Source organism: Solanum stenotomum, chromosome 11 (assembly GCF_019186545.1).
Source record: "Solanum stenotomum isolate F172 chromosome 11, ASM1918654v1, whole genome shotgun sequence".
NCBI classification, from domain to species: Eukaryota; Viridiplantae; Streptophyta; class Magnoliopsida; order Solanales; family Solanaceae; genus Solanum; species Solanum stenotomum.
Genome location: NC_064292.1, coordinates 47,542,073 through 47,562,236, shown reverse-complemented (window position 1 = coordinate 47,562,236; position 20,164 = coordinate 47,542,073). Strand labels below are relative to the sequence as shown.

Here is a 20,164-nt window from a genome sequence, read left to right as displayed (position 1 = left end):
GGGAATTTCAGCAAATCCAAAATTTGGGCCAAAGGCCCAAATTTAATATTCCTCTCCTTGCTCTCATTTATTTTGTAATATTTGACTAACGTTTTGATTATTTTATGGTATATATATTTTATTGCTTATTATTTTTATTTTTTTTCCAAGAATGGTCACTTCATTTTATTTTCGCATTAAAGTATATATATTTTATTGCTTATTATTTTTATTTTTTTTCCTATTTTAATATTTTTCTTGTTGACATCTTGTGATCCATTCCCCTTTAGTTCATTCCCCTAAAAATATATAAGAAATGATAAAAATAACAATAGTAAAAAATAATAATAAAAAATAGTTAGAATAAATGAGCTCTTTTTACTTAATTTAAAATTTCAAAAAAATAATTAGTTGAAATAAATTAGTTCTTTTACTTTGTTAAACTTTCAAAATTAGTCAAATTCGTGAGTTCTTTACTTAGTTAAATTCTAAAAATAATTAGTTAAAATAAATGAATTCTTTTACTTAACTTAAAATCTCAAAATTAGTCAAAATCATTTTGGTCAAATCGCCAGTCAACTGCGAGTTAGCGGGCATTCCGAGGGCCTAACACCTTCTCGGAATGTACATTGAACTTCGAACCCTTTTTTTTCAATTGATTTTATCTGTTTAAGTCTTTTGATAAAATCTTGTATTTTTCTTGATTCTTTACTAAAAAAAAGAGGCGACTCTGTTATTCCGGAAATTCGATTTCTCTTAAACTATAAGTTTGATCGATTTTTTGAAAACTCAGTCATTTTTTCTTTTACTTATATTTTTAAATAAAACAGAAATGGCGACTTTTGCTGGGGAGTTAATTAAGTTCTAACCATAAGATTTGACTTGTTTGACTAATTGTATTAATTGCTAAATTGTTCATATGCTCTCAACGTGTTTAATGTGTTATAACTGTCATTGCATTCGTGGCATCTTCCTATTATATGTATAGTATATTAATGACGGTTTCTGCATAATCGCAGCCGGACTTTTTATACTCAACCCTTTTTCGGAAGGATCGGCAATTTATCGGTACGTCATGCGTCCAATGGTTGTCGTGAATTCCAGCCTAAGTTGTCCACTTGGGTTCCCGATTTTTCAAAGTCACTCTTAGTCAACTAGCGTAGAGCGAAACCAAATCCCAATTTTTAGCGCATTTTGAACTAGGTCGACCCAACACCCAAGGCGTGTTGGGCCCATTAGATGCCCACCTTGTGTCTATTTGGCCCATTTGCCAATAAAAAGACAATCATGCTTATGTGTTTAATTGAATGACGTATATGTCGATTTAAACAAATCAATTATCTATGGGGGTGGGGGTTAACTTACCTTTATTTGTTTTTCTTGTAGGATGAATCCGACGTTTGAGCCGTTGAGAACTCGAATGGTGACTATACCTGATCCTTACTTCCAAGTTTGGTGGAAATTCATGAACAAGGAAGATAAAAAGAAAGTGCAAAGACACATATGCCATCTCCCGTCATTAATGGAAATGGTGGCCTACCCCGACTTGATTGGAACGATGGTGAAATTTTGGGACAGCAACAACATGGTGTTTCGGTTTGGGGAAGTAGAGTTGACACCGACTATAGATGAAGTCCCTGCCAGTTACGAGAGTGTCGGCATGTGCAACAAGAGGAAACACCAACTCGATACTGATCTTCTCTTTCCAAAAGTATGGGATTTTGCCGAAATCAAAGAAAAATTGTCACTCGTCAAAGCTGAATGGATCGACAGGCTGCCCGGTCCACTTCGAAAGTTGTATTATCGATTTGGACGCGCAAGAGCTTACGAGAAGTTTAAAGATGAGTTCGTGTCGGAAGAAAAATAGAAGGAAACACGCCCCATCGCTTTGGCGATATGTCTACTTGGGACAATGGTATTCCCCCAAGGACCGAACTACACCATCCATCCAAGTGTAGTAATCGTTACTCATGCTATTTTTAATGGAGTAGACTATGGGAAGAAAGTACTACAATTTGGCTCCTATTATCCTTGCTGACATTTACAGGGCGTTGGATAGGTGTAAAAATGGCATACGTTTCTTTCAAGGGTGCAACCTGATACTTCAATGGTGGATGATGAGACACTTGATCAAAGCTCATGATCCAACAGAAGCAGATCCCTTGGAAAGACCGAACAGGCTCGAAAGTCATGATTGGTGGGTACAACGTAATCATTTTAATAGGACTGGAGGCCAAGAGTTTTGGTACCCGAGACTTCAGGGTTTGAGAGAGGAAAATGTGCAATGGTCTATCCAATGCTTGGTAGTAACAAAACAAATTGTGATCCGAAGTGAAAAGGCCCCCTACTTTATATTTGCTGGGTTGAGAGGAACTCGGCCATATGCTCCTTCTCGAGTACTTAGACAACTAAGAGGGAAACAAGAGCTTCCTCAGATAGAAGGCATGACAAGATTTGTGACGGATCATGAAAATGGCGAAGTCGCTTTTACTAAAAAGATGCTTCAATTATGGAAGACTCCATGGGTATTGGGCGAGCCGGTGCCAAATAGGTTTCGTCCGGAATGATCTAAGGATTACAAAGAATGGTTAAAGAAGAGTCTCACCGGAACTATCAAACCCGGTCCAAACGTTCCCCACATTATTGCAGATGTTGGAGCCAAGCATCAAATCCGACTTTATCAACTCCAAGAGAAGTTTGATAGGGATGAGTTAGACCATCAACGCCGACATTCGGAGGACGCCAAACTCATAGTTCAGGTGAAGCAAGAGTTAAGAAGAGCCAGGCAATGCATGTCAGAACTAGATGATAGCATGGAGCAACAGATTCAGTCGGTCGAAAGGTTCAGACATCAAGAAGGAGGTCGGTTGGTAAGAGATCACCTATGGGCGAACAGATATGCTATCTGGGAAGAGGTCAGTATCGCCAAGAGGGCCAGACTTGGTGAAGGATCAGGAGAAGCTTGAAGTTTGTTATCATCCCCTGCGTGGGATTACTTTATTTGTACATTGTTTTGTATTTTACTTTTCGAACTCATTTCCCTAATGTTATGTTTATCAAACATTTTTGAATGCTATTAATGAAATATTTTGGGGATAATGAATTGGCTTAAAAAGACATATGCATCCTTCAATTCGCTAGGCCTACCCTTGGCACAAAAGGGTCACATGCATGTTTAGGACGCGATATTTGTCTGTTTACTTGTGTGCTTTAACTGTTTATGTGGTACGTTGCTTTGAATGAGGACATCCTTAGCCCACTCCTTTTAAAAAAAAATTCCAAGAATTCCTACAATATCAAATACAAGTCACTACCAAAAGGTCCGACCAAAATTTCACGAGTCTTGAGTTTCTCAGCTAGAAATGAAATCCTACTTCCAAATCCTAAAATGTTACTCTATCATCTCAGAAAAAGTGAAATTGCTGCTAAGATGGAAAAGGGCAAGAATGTCGAAGTGAAAACGACTGAGGAGAGTCTAAGGATGAAACTGCGTCGACTCAAACAAGAGATTCGAGAGATGGGAGAAAGAAGAATAGAAGGAGAATTAGCCACCGCGCTGCGCAAGCCAAAAGTGCAGCACTGGACGCGGAGTTAGCGGCTAAGATGGCAAGATATGCTGTCATAAACGAGGAGACAGTTGCTATGCGGAAGGAACATGATGCCTTCAACAATGATATAACCATGAGCCTTCAAAAACTGCATGGAAAATACCCTTTCTTCAACCAAGAGGCCACCAACAGTGGTCCTGAAGGCATTGGACCTGAATCTGTTGAAGAGGAACTTGAGGAGGAAATTGTCTATAGACCTCCTTTAAAGGGATGGTGGAAAGAAGAGAATGAGGAAACCGCCCCCGAAGCATATGAGCTTACCCCCCGTGGCTAATACGGCAGTCAGAAGAAGAGGTTTCGATAAAGGCACCATCTATCTTTTAGGAGTTTTATTATCTGTTTTTCACTTTCTTTGTAATCACCATAAATGAAAGAATGAAAATGAAATTTTTCCTTGTATTCGAACTACGTAGGGCCTGAATTCTCCTTGGGAGATACGTAGGCAGCCTTCTAAGGCCTGGCCCCTATCTTTTTCAAATTTTCTTTTCCCCCTTCTTTCATTCTACAAGGAAACACTGAGTTCAAATCAACAGATGCCAGAAAATGCAACAAGAAGACCTTAGCTCGACGCAATTTAACCTTTCTGAGTCACTAGCCCCGAGTAAAACGAGCAAAGTCCTACTTGTTCAAAAATCAGTCCCCATTACTCATGGGTTAACATGTTCTTAGACAAAGCAACTTTTATGTGTTTATCTGCTTTCTATGTGATGTCTTGCATTATTCGTCCGGAACTAATACTAACAGATTTGCCTTTGAGTCGTTTTCTCTACAGGTAGTTAGAACTGATCTGTGTTGATACACTGGCCGATCATCCTTACTTTACCAGATCAAAAGGGCCTACAGATTCCTTTCTCAGCCAAAGTTCCCAAAGAGGAAACGCAGCAATGAGTGATAACAACGAAGAACCTGGCCTTACTGATGTCGTGGTGGCTCAGCCAGCCCTTGCTGATTAGAATGAACTGATCCTACAGTTGATGCAACAAATTGCTGAGATGAGGGTTGAGATGCACAGAAAACATGATTTGCCTCCTCCGATTTTTTCTTTCAACACTCAACCGGACGGAAAGCCTCTAGTTCAAATTCCCCCTCCTAACGTGGAACAAGCTCAGAAACCGCCTTCAAGTCCTGCTCGCAATCCCTCTATCATTGACCTTACCACCCAAAACTCCCATTACGCATCGGCCTCTTACCAAACATCACCCCCTCCTCTAGATACCAACCCCCAAGCACCACTCTCTTTCCCCAATGCAAACCACCAAATTGGCCTACCCCCTCAAAGCCAAAATGTTAACCGCCCGCACATCTCCCTCAATTACCAAAATCAACATACCAACCCCCAGACTTTCCCTCAAAATTACCAAGCCACTCAAAATGCCTAAAGTCCCTCCATTGCTCCACCACTACCACTGAAAGCCACCTTCCAAATACCCATCCCCAACGAGCATGACGCTCATGGTTCAGAGCTCGACCACTATGAAGAGAGGGAGAGAGAGTGGAGGTCAAAGGAAGAGACCGCCAAGATAGATATGAAGGAGGAAATTAGAAAGGCCATGAAGGAGTTGAATTGCATTCCTGAGGTCGCCGGGTTGAGTTACGAAGACCTATCCATTCATCCAAATTTGGACCTCCCGGAAGGGTTCAAGGTGCCGAAATTCGACATCTTCGGAGGAACAGGGAACCCCTTAGCGCACCTAAGGGCCTACTGTGACCAACTCGTGGGAGTTGGGAGAGACGAAGCTTTGTTAATGCGGCTTTTTAGCCGAAGTTTGAGCGGAGAGACTCTAGAATGGTTTACGTCTCATGAAACGAAAGAGTGGTCTAGCTGAAATGCTCTGGCTAAGGACTTCATCGAACGATTCGCCTACAATGTGGAGATCGTTCCTGACCGTTACTCATTGGAGAAGATGAAGCAGAAGTCGACTGAAAGTTCCCGAGAATTCGTATATAGATGGCGAAAGGAGGCAGCTAGAGTTAGACCTCCTATGTTAGAAAAGGAAATTGTCGAAGTGTTTGTGCGGGTACATGAGCCCGAATATTATGACAGAATTATGTTGCTCGTTGGAGCAAAATTTGCTGAGATAGTCAAGGTAGGCGAGACTATCGAAGATGGATTGAAAATCGAGAAGATTACCCGTATTGCTGCCTCGCCCGGATCTTCGGGCTTGTTGAAGAAGAAAAGAGAGGATGTGTCCTCTATCTCTTATGAGGGGAGAAAGACCCCGAAGAAGTCATCATCATACCAAGGTCGTTCTCGACCTTCACAGAGTTTGTACCCGACTTGTTATGCACAGGCTGATTACCAAAATACCCCTCCCACCAGTTACCAAAATACCCTTCTTCCCGACTATCAAAACACACCCCCTCCTAATTACCAAACTCCCCCTACTATCTACTAAACTCCCCCTCCAGTTTACCAGACTCCATCTCATCACTACCGAAATGCAGCCCCCAACTGTGCCAACGTTCAAACGAATTACCAAATGCCTCCCCCAATGTACCAAACCTCAGCTCCACTTTACCAAAATACCCCCTCGAACTACCAAGCTCCACAACCAAACTACCAAACCAACTCATATCCCAAATATCAAGCCCCCCATCCAAACGCTCTAAATTATCGTTAAATGCCTCCTCCTCAACAAGGCAATTATGATCCCCCCGTCCTAGATTTGAGAAGAAGCCTGCCAGAATTTTCACTCCGCTTGTCGAAAGCCGAACAAAGTTGTTCGAACGATTAATTGCGGCAGGATATATTCATCCAGTGGGGACCAAGCCGGTTGACACTAGCTCAAAGTTTTACAGACCTGATCAGAGGTGCGCGTAACACTCCAACAGTGTTGGACATAATACCGAGGACTGCATCAACCTGAAGCATAAGATCCAAGACCTGATTGACCAGAATGTGGTCTCTCTTCAGACAGTCGCGCCTAATGTCAATAGTCACCCTTTGCCAAATCATGGAGGCGCCACTATCAATATGATAGAGACAGATGACGATTGGTGCGTGGAAAAGGCAACAGTTCCGATTGCTCCTGACGAACTGGAAGAGGTTGTAGCTTCGTTGAGCATCAGAGAAAAGAAAGAGTTTGTGATTATGACACCCGAGAAGGCTGTTGCCTTGGTGCCACGAGAAACTCTTATCCGACCAAAATTTGTGATTGAAACGGCTGTTACTCAAAGCATGACCAGATCTGGTAGGTGCTACACACCGGAAGAATTGGCCCAAGGAGGGCAGAAGAAGGACCAAACAAAGAGGCCGATCAGTGAAGCCGAGGTTGAGAAGTTCTGGAGAAAAATGCAGCCAAAAGATTATTCGATTGTGAAGCATTTGGAGAAGCCGTCGGCTCAGATCTCTATGTGGGACTTACTGATGAGTTCGCAGTTACATAGGCAGGCTCTGATGAGGGCTTTGGATGATACTTATGTTCCTGTGGGTACTAACAGTGACAATTTAGCAGCCATGATAAACCAGGTCATCCGAGGACACCGAATCAGTTTTTGTGACGAAGAGTTGCCCTTTGAAGGGAGGATGCACAACAAAGCTTTGCACATCGCCTGTATGTGTCGAGACAAGATAATTAATCACATCTTGGTTGATGACGGATCCGGTCTTAATATTTGCCCACTTTCGACTCTGAGGCAGCTGAAATTCGACTTGGGAAAGCTTCACCAGAACCAAGTCAATGTGAAGGCCTTCGATGGAATGCAAAGAGACACATTGGGTGCAGTAAACTTGGATATTCAGGTGGGTCCTGCGGATTTTAATGTGGAGTTCCAGGTGTTGGATATCAACACCAGTTATAACTTGTTACTCAGAAGACCATTTATTCATATGGTTGGGGCTGTGTCTTCTACCCTTCACCAACTAATGAAGTTTGTTTGGAAGGACAAAGAATTGGTCATTTATGGTGAAGGAAGTCATTCTAACGGGTATGCACCAATCGTTGATGATGTCTCTCGAGGTTGTGATTTCTACGCGGTGGAGCTGGTAAATGCCACCGGTGATGACTTGGCTCCACAGCCTTTTATGCCTACCGTGTACAAGATGATTGCTACTGTTATGCTCCAGAATGGTTTCGAACCAGGTTTTGGATTGGGGAAGCATTTTCAAGGAATCGTCGAGCCTATCCAAATTCCCGCCAAATGAGCAAAGTTTGGTTTGGGATATGTCCCAACAGATGACGAAGCAGAGATGAAGAACAAGAATGTTGATCAAGCATTGGCCAGGCCAATTCCTCATTTGTACCAGTCGTTCCCAGTGCGAGGATATGTCAATGATGATGGTCTCGGCAAAGGAATCTGTGGCCTTTTTGAAGAGATTGATGCGGTCATTGAGGAAGAGGTTGGGACATCAGGCATCCGTGATGCAGAGCCTGAGGAGCGATTGCAAAACTAGACCTCCACACCACTCCTTATTTCCCGCTTATCTGGGTAGAAAAGACATGTGTCTTTGTTCATTTTAAAATCGGTGGTAGTCCGGAAGAGGCCCGAGACCCACCATTTATGCAATTGTTATTTGTTTGAAGCTTTTAAATGCCCTTGTGATGTTTAAAAAGGCAAAATGGCCCTCGGCCATGACCAAAGTTTATGCTTGTCTTTCAATTTAAATGAAAAGCCTCTTTTATCAAAATTTATTTGTTTACTTATCTGTTTATATTTTACTTTCCTAACTTTGTTTGTTTATGATTTCAGTAATATTAATTTAAAACCTGCCAGTGTCATGTCATGTCATGAACTGAGTGAACAAAATGAGGCAGGTGATGATGAGTGCGAGGAATACGGAGAAGAAAATGAGGTTCCCGAATATGTTGCTGAAGAGTTTCGACAATTCGAGAATCAACATAAGCCAAATTTGGAAGAAACCGAAACTGTGAATCTCGAAGATGAGGAATGTGTTAAAGAAGTAAGAATCAGTGTCCATCTGACAAAAGCTCAAAGAAGAGACCTGATTCATTTGCTCGGGCAGTACATTGATGTATTTGCCTGGTCTTATAAAGATATGTCAGGGCTGAGCACAAATATGGTGTCCCACAAGTTGCCGATCAATCCAGATTTCAGTCCAGTAAAACAAAAGACTCAGAAGTTCAAGCCTGAGTTGAGTTTGAAGATCAAAGAAGAGATTAGAAAGCAGATCGAGTCCCAAGTAGAGGAAGTGACGCAGTATCCGACTTGGTTAGCTAATGTTGTTCCGATTGCCAAGAAAGACGGAAAAATAAGAATTTGTGTCGATTACAGAGATCTCAACAAAGCTAGCCTAAAAGATAATTTGTGGATTGTTATGCAGGTTACCACCAGATCCTGATGGACGAAGAAGATGCAGAAAAGACAGCTTTCATCACACCTTAGGGTGTATATCATTATCGGGTGATGCCTTTTGGTCTTAAAAATGCCGGTGCTACTTACATGAGGGCTATGACGACCATTTTTCACGATATGATTCACAAGGAGATCGAGGTGTATGTAGATGATGTCATAATCAAGTCCCGCGAGAGTTCGGATCACTTGACTCACTTGAGGAAATTCTTTGATCGTCTACGCCGATATAATTTGAAGTTAAATCCCGCCAAATGTTCTTTTGGAGTGCCAGTTGGCAAATTGTTGGGATTTATAGTCAGCAGGAGGGGCATTGAGCTTGACCCTTCCAAGATCAAGACGATCCAAGAATTACCTCCTCCAAAGACCAAGAAAGAGGTGATGCGTTTTTTGGGAAAGTTGAACTACATCAGTCGGTTCATAGCTCAATCCACATTGGTGTGTGAGCCCATCTTTAAGTTATTGAAAAAAGATGTCTCGACCAAGTGGACCGATGAATGTCAAACTGTTTTTGATGCTATCAAGAACTATTTGTCCAATCCACCGATGTTGGTCCCTCCGCGAGAAGGGAGTCCGTTATTGCTATATTTATCTGTCTCAGATAATGCATTGGGATACGTGCTTGGTCAACATGACGAAACTGGGAAGAAAGAGTGAGCCATCTATTACTTGAGCAAAAAATTCACTCCTTATGAGGCTCGTTGCACTCTGTTGGAGAGGACATGTTCTGCTTTGACCTGGATTGCTCAGAAGTTAAGACATTATTTGTCTTCTTATACCACATACCTTATTTCTAGGATGGACCCATTGAAGTATATTTTCCAGAAAGCAATGCCGACTGGGAAGCTAGCTAAATGGCAAATGCTTTTGCGTGAGTTTGACATTGTGTATGTGACTCAGAAGGCGATAAAGGCACAGGCCTTAGCCGATCATCTTGCAGAGAATCCAGTTGATGAGGAGTATGAGCCGCTCAAGACTTATTTTCCTGACGAGGATGTTTCATTCGTGGGTGAAGATATTTCTGAAGCGTACCCCAGATGGAGAGTATTCTTCGATGGAGCGGCGAATCATCAAGGAAAAGGAATCAGAGCGGTCTTAGTGTCAGAAACCGGTCAGCACTATCCTATGGTGGCTAAACTCCGATTTGAATGCACGAACAACATGGCTGAGTACGAAGCTTGCATCCTCGGTCTGAAGATGGCAATTGATATGAATTTTCACGAGTTGTTGGTTATTGGAGATTCAGATTTGCTGATTCATTAGGTTCAAGGGGAATGGGCCATGAAAAACCCAAAGATCACACCGTATGTGCAGTATATACAGAAGTTGTGTAAGAGATTTCGCAAGATTGAGTTTAGACACACTCCCAAGACACAGAATGAGTTGGCCGATGCTCTTGCCACCATCGCGTCAATGATTAAGCATCCAGATACAAGTTATATTGATCCAATGGATATAGAGGTAAAAGAACAGCCTATTCATTATTCACACGTCGAAGCGGAACCAGATGATTTGCCGTGGTATTTTGACATCAAGAAGTATTTAGAAGACGGGACTTATCCTGAGAATACAACGTTCAATCAGAAGAAGTCGATACGCCGTATGACCCTCAATTTCTTAGCAAGCGAGGAAATCCTTTATAGGAGGACTCCAGATTTAGGTCTTCTCAGATGTGTTGATGCTAGCGAAGCTGCAAAGCTTCTGGAACAAATACATGCCGGAGTTTGTGGTATTCACATGAATGGGCTCACTTTGGTGAGGAAGATCCTCCGAGCCGATTATTTTTGGATGACTATGGAACACGATTGTTGCAAATTTGTGCAAAAATGTCATAAATGTCAAGTGCATGGTGATTTGATTCGAGTGTCGCCTCACGAACTTAATGCTATGAGTTCGCCTTGGCCTTTAGAAGCTTGGGGCATGGATGTCATTAGTCCAATAGAGCCAGCCGCCTCTAACGGACACATATTCATTTTGGTTGCTATTGACTACTTCACCAAGTGGGTGGAAGCAGCTTCATACAAGTCGGTGACCAAGAAAGTTGTAGCTGATTTTGTTCGCAACAATTTGATATGTAGGTTTGAAGTGCCAGAATCCATCATTACTGATAATGGAGCGAATCTCAACAGTCACTTGATGAGAGAAATATGTGAACAATTCAAGATTACTCACCGAAACTCAACCGCCTATCGTCCCCAAATGAATGGAGCCGTAAAAGCTGCCAACAAGAACATAAAGAAGATTTTGAGGAAAATGATTGATAATCGCAGAGGTTGGCACGAAATGTTGCCATATGCTTTGTTGGGTTACCGAACAACTGTCAGAACATCGGTTGGAGCTACTCCATATTTGCTAGTATATGGAACAGAAGCAGTTATACCTGCGGAAGTTGAAATACCTTCATTGAGAATCATCCAAGAAGCTGAATTGAGTGACGCCGAATGGGTTCGTAAACGGATTGATCAGTTAACACTGATTGACGAGAAAAGAATGGTTGCTGTTTGTCATGGACAACTATATCGACAGAGAATGATTCGTGCTTTCTACAAGAAGGTAAGATCCAGAATGTTTGAGGTTGGTCAGTTGGTCCTCAAATGCATTTTCCGTCATTAGGATGAGTACAAATGGAAATTTGCACCAAATTGGCAAAGACCCTACATGGTTCGCAAAGTATTATCTGGAGGTGCATTGGTCCTGTCGGAGATGGATGGCACCGAATGGCCGAAACCGATCAACTCAGATGCAGTCAAGAGATATTATGTGTGAAGTTTATGTTTGTATTTTCTGTCATTTCCTTGTAATCGTTCTATTTGCTTGTAATTACTTTGTTTAGAATTTATCCCTATGTAATGAACTACGTCTGACCTGAATTCTCAAGAATTGAGATACGTAGGCGGCCTATGTCGGCCTCGGTCACCCCTTTATCCCCTTTCAATATTTTTTCTATGTATTTGAACTACGTTCGACCTAAATTCTCAAGAATGAGATACGTAGGCAGCCTATGTCGGCCTCGGTCGATTTCTTTGTAAAATTCCTATTTTTGTTAATCCTTGAGGGGAACTACGTTTGACCTGATTCCTGCCTCAACGGGATACGTATGCGCCACAAGGGCTCGGTCATTTCTCCCGTAAGATTTCTATTTTTGGTCAAATCGCCGGTCAACCGCGAGTTAGCGGGCATTCCGAGGGCCTAACACCTTCTCGAAATGTACATTGAACTTCGAACCCTTTTTTTTCAATTGATTTTATCTGTTTAAGTCTTTTGAAAAAATCTTGTATTTTTCTTGATTTTTTACTAAAAATTAAGTGGCGACTCTGTTATTCCGGAAATTCGATTTCTCTTAAATTATAGGTTTGATCGATTTTTTGAAAACTCAATCATTTTTTCTTTTACTTATATTTTTAAATAAAACACTCAATTCTATGGTCTTCTAAATCTTGTAAATTCTGAAGTTTTCGCCTAATATATTGTATAACTTGTATACTCTGATAGTGTAAAAAATTGTAGTAATACATTTTATCTTGTTTTAACAAAGAATTTGGTTTGTATTTTATGATTAAAGTCCACTTATTTTGTTGACAAGTTATCTGTGCTAAACTCTCCTCTGTTTCCTTTACATGTTATTTCTGCCTTTTGTGCACCTCTTAAAATACATATTAGAATTAAGAGTGTTTATCATTTTCTATTTCATAAGCTTTGATCACCACTTCTCGGTTAGCTTGCCCAACGCAGAGGCTAAACACACATGTTGTGCCTTCCCTAGGCGTTCAACGAGTAAGTCTTCGAGTTGTTCCTTTGTTTTAACATGAAGAGGCTTTTTAATCAGCCCTTGTTGCAATTTCTATGACACCAATGAATCACCAAACTTAATAATGTTTCTGATCATCGATATCCTGGTTTGTGGATATGAAAAATAACATAAAATCTGGTGATCCTATTGTGTGATGACATGAGCAGGCCTAAACAAGTACACTTTTGATGAATTTGACAGGAATATTACTCATGCGAGAGGTATAATAGTTTATCAAATTCAAAATGTTAAGGGGTAAAGAACTTTTTTTATAATGAAAAATCTCAAGTTGAGTGACTCTAATTTTTTTTATACAAAATAAACTTTACTGCGTATTAATTCCTCATATTTACTGTCATTTATAAAACACGAAACAAACGTGAAAGATAGCAGTTATTCACTGTTGGCAAAATGCTTAATTAATTATTCCTGTGATTATTTATTTGATGCCAAATCAACTTCATGTAAGTTTTCCTTTTTCCTTTTCACTTTTAATTAATTAGTATAGTAAGATTATCCTTTGTTGAAATTTATTAATAATTTGTTATTTAGTGAATGAGAATTGTAATTAATTGCAGGAAATTATGAGTTTGTTATAATTAGTGAAGAATGGGAAATGTGATGGGTGCATTATTAACAGGTTTTGGTGATATTGTTGGCAAATTGTTTGGTCATCCACTTGATTTTTTGTCTGGAAAAGCTTGTAGGTATCTTAATTTTTAGGGTAAAATTACTCCATTTGATTTTTTTTAAAATTATGTTTTGATATAGTTAATTGATTAACATTTCAGTACAGCATGTGCCCCAACATGGGATTTTCTTTGTTACATAGAAAATTTTTGCATCCCTCAACTCTTGAAATCAGCCATGGTTTCAATACTATTATACTTTGGTTAGTTTCTTAATTCCTTACAATATTCTACATATATGCAATATAGACTGATTGTTAGTTCTGATTTTTGATATCTATCTTCATTTGGTTCTTGTGTTTCGCGTTATTATATTATCCTGTTGTTGTTTATTTTCTTTTCTAGTAGCCTTTGTACTTTTCCTCTTTTTAGTTGTTATGTTTTTTTTTTACACCTAAAATTGCTGCAATTGAGTTGAGGATCTTTCTCAAGGTGATAGCAAGGCCTGCGTATTCTCTTTCATGTTCAGATCCTATTTGTGAAATTTCACTGTGTTTGTTATGGAAAATAGACTGATTGAATGTGACTTCTTATGTAGAAGATTTTTAATGTTTAGTAAAATGATATCAAGGAATTTGTATTTAGTTTGACTCTCGTACTCTGAATCAAGTCAAACAAATTGAAACAGAAGTAGTAACTAACTTGATTTTCCTATGTTTATATGTAGTTTTCCTGTTCCTTTGCTTGCTTTACAAGTTGGGAATTTGTCACTGCATTTGTCACATACTTTGTAGAACTACTTGGGCTTGTTTCTCCACTTGCTTTACAGCCTTAGATTGTTGTTGCACTTGCAGTTCTTTCAACATTCAGAAACTTCTTCTTACACCTAGGCATAATAGAAGAAGAAGAAGACATCAAAAAGATATTGAAGAAGCACTTGTTGATATTTCTAGTAATTCTAGTGAATCACAAGACTCTATTAAATTTGATGACACAAAAGAAGAAAATCAATGAGGGAACATAGAAAAGAACATATGAGGGAACATAGAAAAGAACATATGAGGGAGTCTTTGATGCCAAAGAGTCATCATAGGCAAGTCCAAATTGTTAATGATTCAATCCACCACCACAAGAAGAAGAAGTTCAAAAATGGTCCTATCGATGATCACATCCGAGTGAGTAGAAGAACAAAATTTGCACAAAAGGGAATGTTCATTAAGGATTCAACACGTTCACGAAGGAGAGCATGAAAATCGAGGGTTCTCAGACTCTTCAAAAATCTCACGGGTGTGTGTTTGATCACAATATTAACTTTTGGAGAGTCGAAAAAATATAGGTTCTCAATTCTATGGTCTTCTAAATCTTGTAAATTCTGAAGTTTTCGCCTAATATATTGTATAACTTGTAAACTCTGATAGTGTAAAGAATTGTAGTAATACATTTTATCTTGTTTTAACAAAGAATTTGGTTTGTATTTTATGATAAAAGTCCACTTATTTTGTTGACAAGTTATCTGTGCTAAACTCTCCTCTGTTTCCTTTTACATGTTATTTATGCCTTTTGGGCACCTCTTAAAATACATATTAGAATTAAGAGTGTTTATCATTTTCTATTTCATTAGCTTTGATCACCACTTCTCGGTTAGCTTGCTCAACGCGGAGGCTAAACACACATGTTGTGCCTTCCCTAGGCGTTCAACGAGTAAGTCTTCGAGTTGTTCCTTTGTTCTAACATGAAGAGGCTTTTTAATCAGCCCTTGTGGCAATTTCTATGACACCAATGAATAACCAAACTTTATAATGTTTCTGGTCATCGATATCCTAGTTTGTGGATATGAAAAATAACATAAAATCTGGTGATCCTATTGTGTGATGACATGAGCAGGCCTAAACAAGTACACTTTTGATGAATTTGAGAGGAATATTACACATGTGAGAGGTATAATAGTTTATCAAATTCAAAATGTTAAGGGGTAAAGCGCTTTCTTTTAATGAAAAATCTCAAGTTGAGTGACTCACATTTTTTTTATACAAAATAAAATTTACTGCGTATTATTTCCTCGTATTTACTCTCATTTATAACACATGAAACAAACGTGAAAGATAGCAGTTATTCACTGTTGGCAAAATGCCTAATTAATTATTCTTGTGATTATTTATTCGATGCCTAATCAACTTCCTGTAAGTTTTCCTTTTTCCTTTTCACTTTTAATTAATTAGTATAGTAAGATTATCCTTTGTTGAAATTTATTAATAATTTGTTATTTAGTGAATGAGAATTGTATTTAATTGCAGGAAATTATGAGTTTGTTATAATTAGTGAAGAATGGGAAATGTGATGGGTGCATTATTATCAGGTTTTGGTGATATTGTTGGCAAATTGTTTGGTCATCCACTTGATTTTTTGTCTGAAAAAGCTTGTAGGTATGTGAATTTTTTAATCTTAATTTTTTGGGTAAAATTTCTCCATTTGATTTTTTTTTTAATTATGTTTTGATATAGTTAATTGATTAACATTTCAGTACAGCATGTTCCCCAACATGGGATTTTCTTTGTTACATAAAATTTTTTTGCATCCCTCAACTCTTGAAATCAGCCATGGTTTCAATCCTATTATACTGTGGTTAGTTTCTTAATTCCTTACAATATTCTATATATATGCAATATAGACTGATTGTTTGTTCTGATTTTTGATATCTATCTTCATTTGGTTCTTGTGTTTCGCGTTATTATATTATCCTGTTGTTGTTTATTTTCTTTTCTAGTAGCCTTTGTACTTTTTCTCTTTTTAGTTGTTATGTTTTTTTTTTACACCTAAAATTGTTGCAATTGAGTCAAGGATCTTTCTCAAGGTGATAGCAAGGCCTGCGTATACTCTATCCTGTTCAGATCCTATTTGTGAAATTTCACTGTGTTTGTTATTGGAAAATAGACTGATTGAATGTGACTTCTTATGTAGAAGATTTTTAATGTTTAGTAAAATGATATCAAGGAATTTGTGCAAAATACACCAGATATCAAGGTTTTCCACAAATTGTTATTCAACTATAATTTGATTGTCTTGTTTTAGAAAAAATTGTAATTGTACTCCTCTATCTACTGTAGAAAAATATCTTTATTTCGTTCTCCGTTAGAGTTTTGAGTCATTTTATGTCGTTGTTGTTAGGAAGTTGTCTCGTATTTGCCCTTCATATTTGACTGTAACATAGCTCTAACATGATTATATCATTGTACTCTCTCTGTTTTAATTTGTTTGTCTTAGTTACATTTTGGATAGCCAAAGAATATTTACATTTTATTTCAAAAAGTTGAAGATTCTATGTTTGTATTTAGTTTGACTCTCGTACTCTGAATCAAGTCAAACAAATTGAAACATAAGTAGTAACTAACTGGATTTTCCTATGTTTATTTGCAGTTTTCTTGTTCCTTTACTTGCTTTACAAGTTGGGAATTTGTCAGTGCATTTGTCACATACTTTGTAGAACTACTTGGGCTTGTTTCTCCACTTGCTTTTCAGCCTTAGATTGTTGTTGCACTTGCATTTGTTTCAACATTCAGAAACTTCTTCTTACACCTAGGCATAATAGAAGAAGTAGAAGACATCAAAAAGATATTGAAGAAGCACTTGTTGATATTTCTAGTAATTCTAGTGAATCACAAGACTCTATTAAATTTGATGACACAAAAAGAAGAAAATCAATGAGGGAACATAGAAAAGAACATATGAGGAAGTCTTTGAGGCCAAAGAGTCATCATAGGCAAGTCCAAATTGTTAATGATTCAATCCACCACCACAAGAAGAAGAAGTTCAAAAATGGTCCTATCGATGATCACATCCGAGTGAGTAGAAGAACAAAATTTGCACAAAAGGGAATGTTCATTAAAGGTTCAACACGTTCACGAAGGAGAGCATGAAAAGCGGGGGTTCTCAGACTCTTCAAAAATCTCACGGGTGTGTGTTTGATCACAATATATACTTTTGGAGAGTCGGAAAAACATAGGTTCTCAATTCTATGGTCTTCTAAATCTTGTAAATTCTGAAGTTTTCGCCTAATATATTGTATAACTTGTATACTCTGATAGTGTAAAGAATTGTAGTAATACATTTTATCTTGTTTTAACAAAGAATTTGGTTTGTATTTTATGATAAAAGTCCACTTATTTTGTTGACAAGTTATCTGTGCTAAACTCTCCTCTGTTTCCTTTTACATGTTATTTCTGCCTTTTGTGCACCTCTTAAAATACATATTAGAATTAAGAGTGTTTATCATTTTCTATTTCATAAGCTTTGATCACCACTTCTCAGTTAGCTTGCTCAACGCGGAGGCTAAACACACATGTTGTGCCTTCCCTAGGCGTTCAACGAGTAAGTCTTCGAGTTGTTCCTTTGTTCTAACATGAAGAGGCTTTTTAATCAGCCCCTGTTGCAATTTCAATGACACCAATGAATAACCAAACTTAATAATGTTTCTGGCCATCGATATCCTGGTTTGTGGATATGAAAAATAACATAAAATCTGGTGATCCTATTGTGTGATGACATGAGTAGGCCTAAACAAGTACACTTTTGATGAATTTGAGAGGAATATTACTCATGTGAGAGGTATAATAGTTTCTCAAATTCAAAATGTTAAGGGGTAAAGCGCTTTTTTTTAAATGAAAAATCTCAAGTTGAGTGACTCTAATTTTTTTTTTATACAAAATAAACTTTACTGCGTATTAATTCCTCGTATTTATTCTCATTTATAACACATGAAACAAACGTGAAAGATAGCAGTTATTCACTGTTGGCAAAATGCCTAATTAATTATTCTTGTGATTATTTATTCGATGCCTAATCAACTTCCTGTAAGTTTTCCTTTTTCCTTTTCAGTTTTAATTAATTAGTATAGTAAGATTATCCTTTGTTGAAATTTATTAATAATTTGTTATTTAGTGAATGAGAATTGTATTTAATTGCAGGAAATTATGAGTTTGTTATAATTAGTGAAGAATGGGGAATGTGATGGGTGCATTATTATCAGGTTTTGGTGATATTGTTGGCAAATTGTTTGGTCATCCACTTGATTTTTTGTCTGGAAAAGCTTGTAGGTATGTTAATTTTTTTATCTTAATTTTTAGGGTAAAATTTCTCCATTTGATTTTTTTTTAATTATGTTTTGATATAGTTAATTGATTAACTTTTCAGTACAACATGTGCCCCAACATGGGATTTTCTTTGTTACATAGAAAATTTTTGCATCCCTCAACTCTTGAAATCAGCCATGGTTTCAATCCTATTATACTTTGGTTAGTTTCTTAATTCCTTACAATATTCTATATATATGCAATATAGACTGATTGTTAGTTCTGATTTTTGATATCTATCTTCATTTGGTTCTTGTGTTTCGCGTTATTATATTATCCTGTTGTTGTTTATTTTCTTTTCTAGTAGCCTTTGTACTTTTTCTCTTTTTAGTTGTTATGTTTTTTTTTTTTTACACCTAAAATTGCTGCAATTGAGTCGGGGATCTTTCTCAAGGTGATAGCAAGGCCTGCGTATACTCTATCCTGTTCAGATCCTATTTGTGAAATTTCACTGTGTTTGTTTTTGGAAGATAGACTGATTGACTGTGACTTCTTATGTAGAAGATTTTTAATGTTTAGTAAAATGATATCAAGGAATTTGTGTAAAATACACCAGATATCAAGGTTTTCCACAAAATGTTATTCAACTATAATTTGATTGTCTTGTTTTAGGAAAAATGGTAATTGTACTCCTCTATCTACTACAGAAAAATATCTTAATTTCATTCTCCGTTAGAGTTTTGAGTCATTTTGTATCGTTGTTGTTAGCAAGTTGTCTCGTATTTGCCCTTCATATTTGACTGTAACATAGCTCTAACATGATTATATCATTGTACTCTCTCTGTTTTAATTTGTTTGTCTTAGTTGCATTTTGGATAGCCAAAGAATATTTACATCTTATTTCAAATAGTTGAAGATTCTATGTTTGTATTTAGTTTGACTCTCGTACTCTGAATCAAGTCAAACAAATTGAAACAGAAGTAGTAACTAACTTGATTTTCCTATGTTTATTTGCAGTTTTCTTGTTCCTTTACTTGCTTTACAAGTTGGGAATTTGTCAGTGCATTTGTCACATACTTTGTAGAACTACTTGGGCTTGTTTCTCCACTTGCTTTTCAGCCTTAGATTGTTGTTGCACTTGCATTTGTTTCAACATTCAGAAACTTCTTCTTACACCTAGGTATAATAGAAGAAGAAGAAGACATCAAAAAGATATTGAAGAAGCACTTGTTGATATTTCTAGTAATTCTAGTGAATCACAAGACTCTATTAAATTTGATGACACAAAAAGAAGAAAATCAATGAGGGAACATAGAAAAGAACATATGAGGAAGTCTTTGAGGCCAAAGAGTCATCATATGCAAGTCCAAATTGTTAATGATTCAATCCACCACCACAAGAAGAAGAAGTTCAAAAATGGTCCTATCGATGATCACATCCGAGTGAGTAGAAGAACAAAATTTGCACCAAAGGGAATCTTCATTAACGGTTCAACACGTTCACGAAGGAGAGCATGAAAAGCGAGGGTTCTCAGACTCTTCAAAAATCTCACGGATGTGTGTTTGATCACAATATATACTTTTGGAGAGTCAGAAAAACATAGGTTCTCAATTCTATGGTCTTCTAAATCTTGTAAATTCTGAAGTTTTCGCCTAATATATTGTATAACTTGTATACTCTGATAGTGTAAAGAATTGTAGTAATACATTTTATCTTGTTTTAACAAAGAATTTGGTTTGTATTTTATGATAAAAGTCCACTTATTTTGTTGACAAGTTATCT

The 20,164-nt window shown here is 37.7% G+C and overlaps 1 protein-coding gene across 1 annotated transcript in view; it reads left to right on the top strand.

Annotated features, from left to right (window-relative positions):
• The window catches only part of LOC125845993 (uncharacterized), a 28,124-nt gene extending 8,225 nt beyond the window's left edge, over positions 1–19,899 (top strand). Inside the window, exons 2-4 of the mRNA XM_049525468.1 lie at positions 13,328–13,394; positions 18,504–18,604; positions 19,400–19,899. Coding sequence (XP_049381425.1) covers positions 13,328–13,394; positions 18,504–18,604; positions 19,400–19,899 — 668 coding nt within the window. The remainder of the gene's footprint in view (positions 1–13,327; positions 13,395–18,503; positions 18,605–19,399) is intronic.
• Positions 19,900–20,164: the final 265 nt, after the last annotated feature.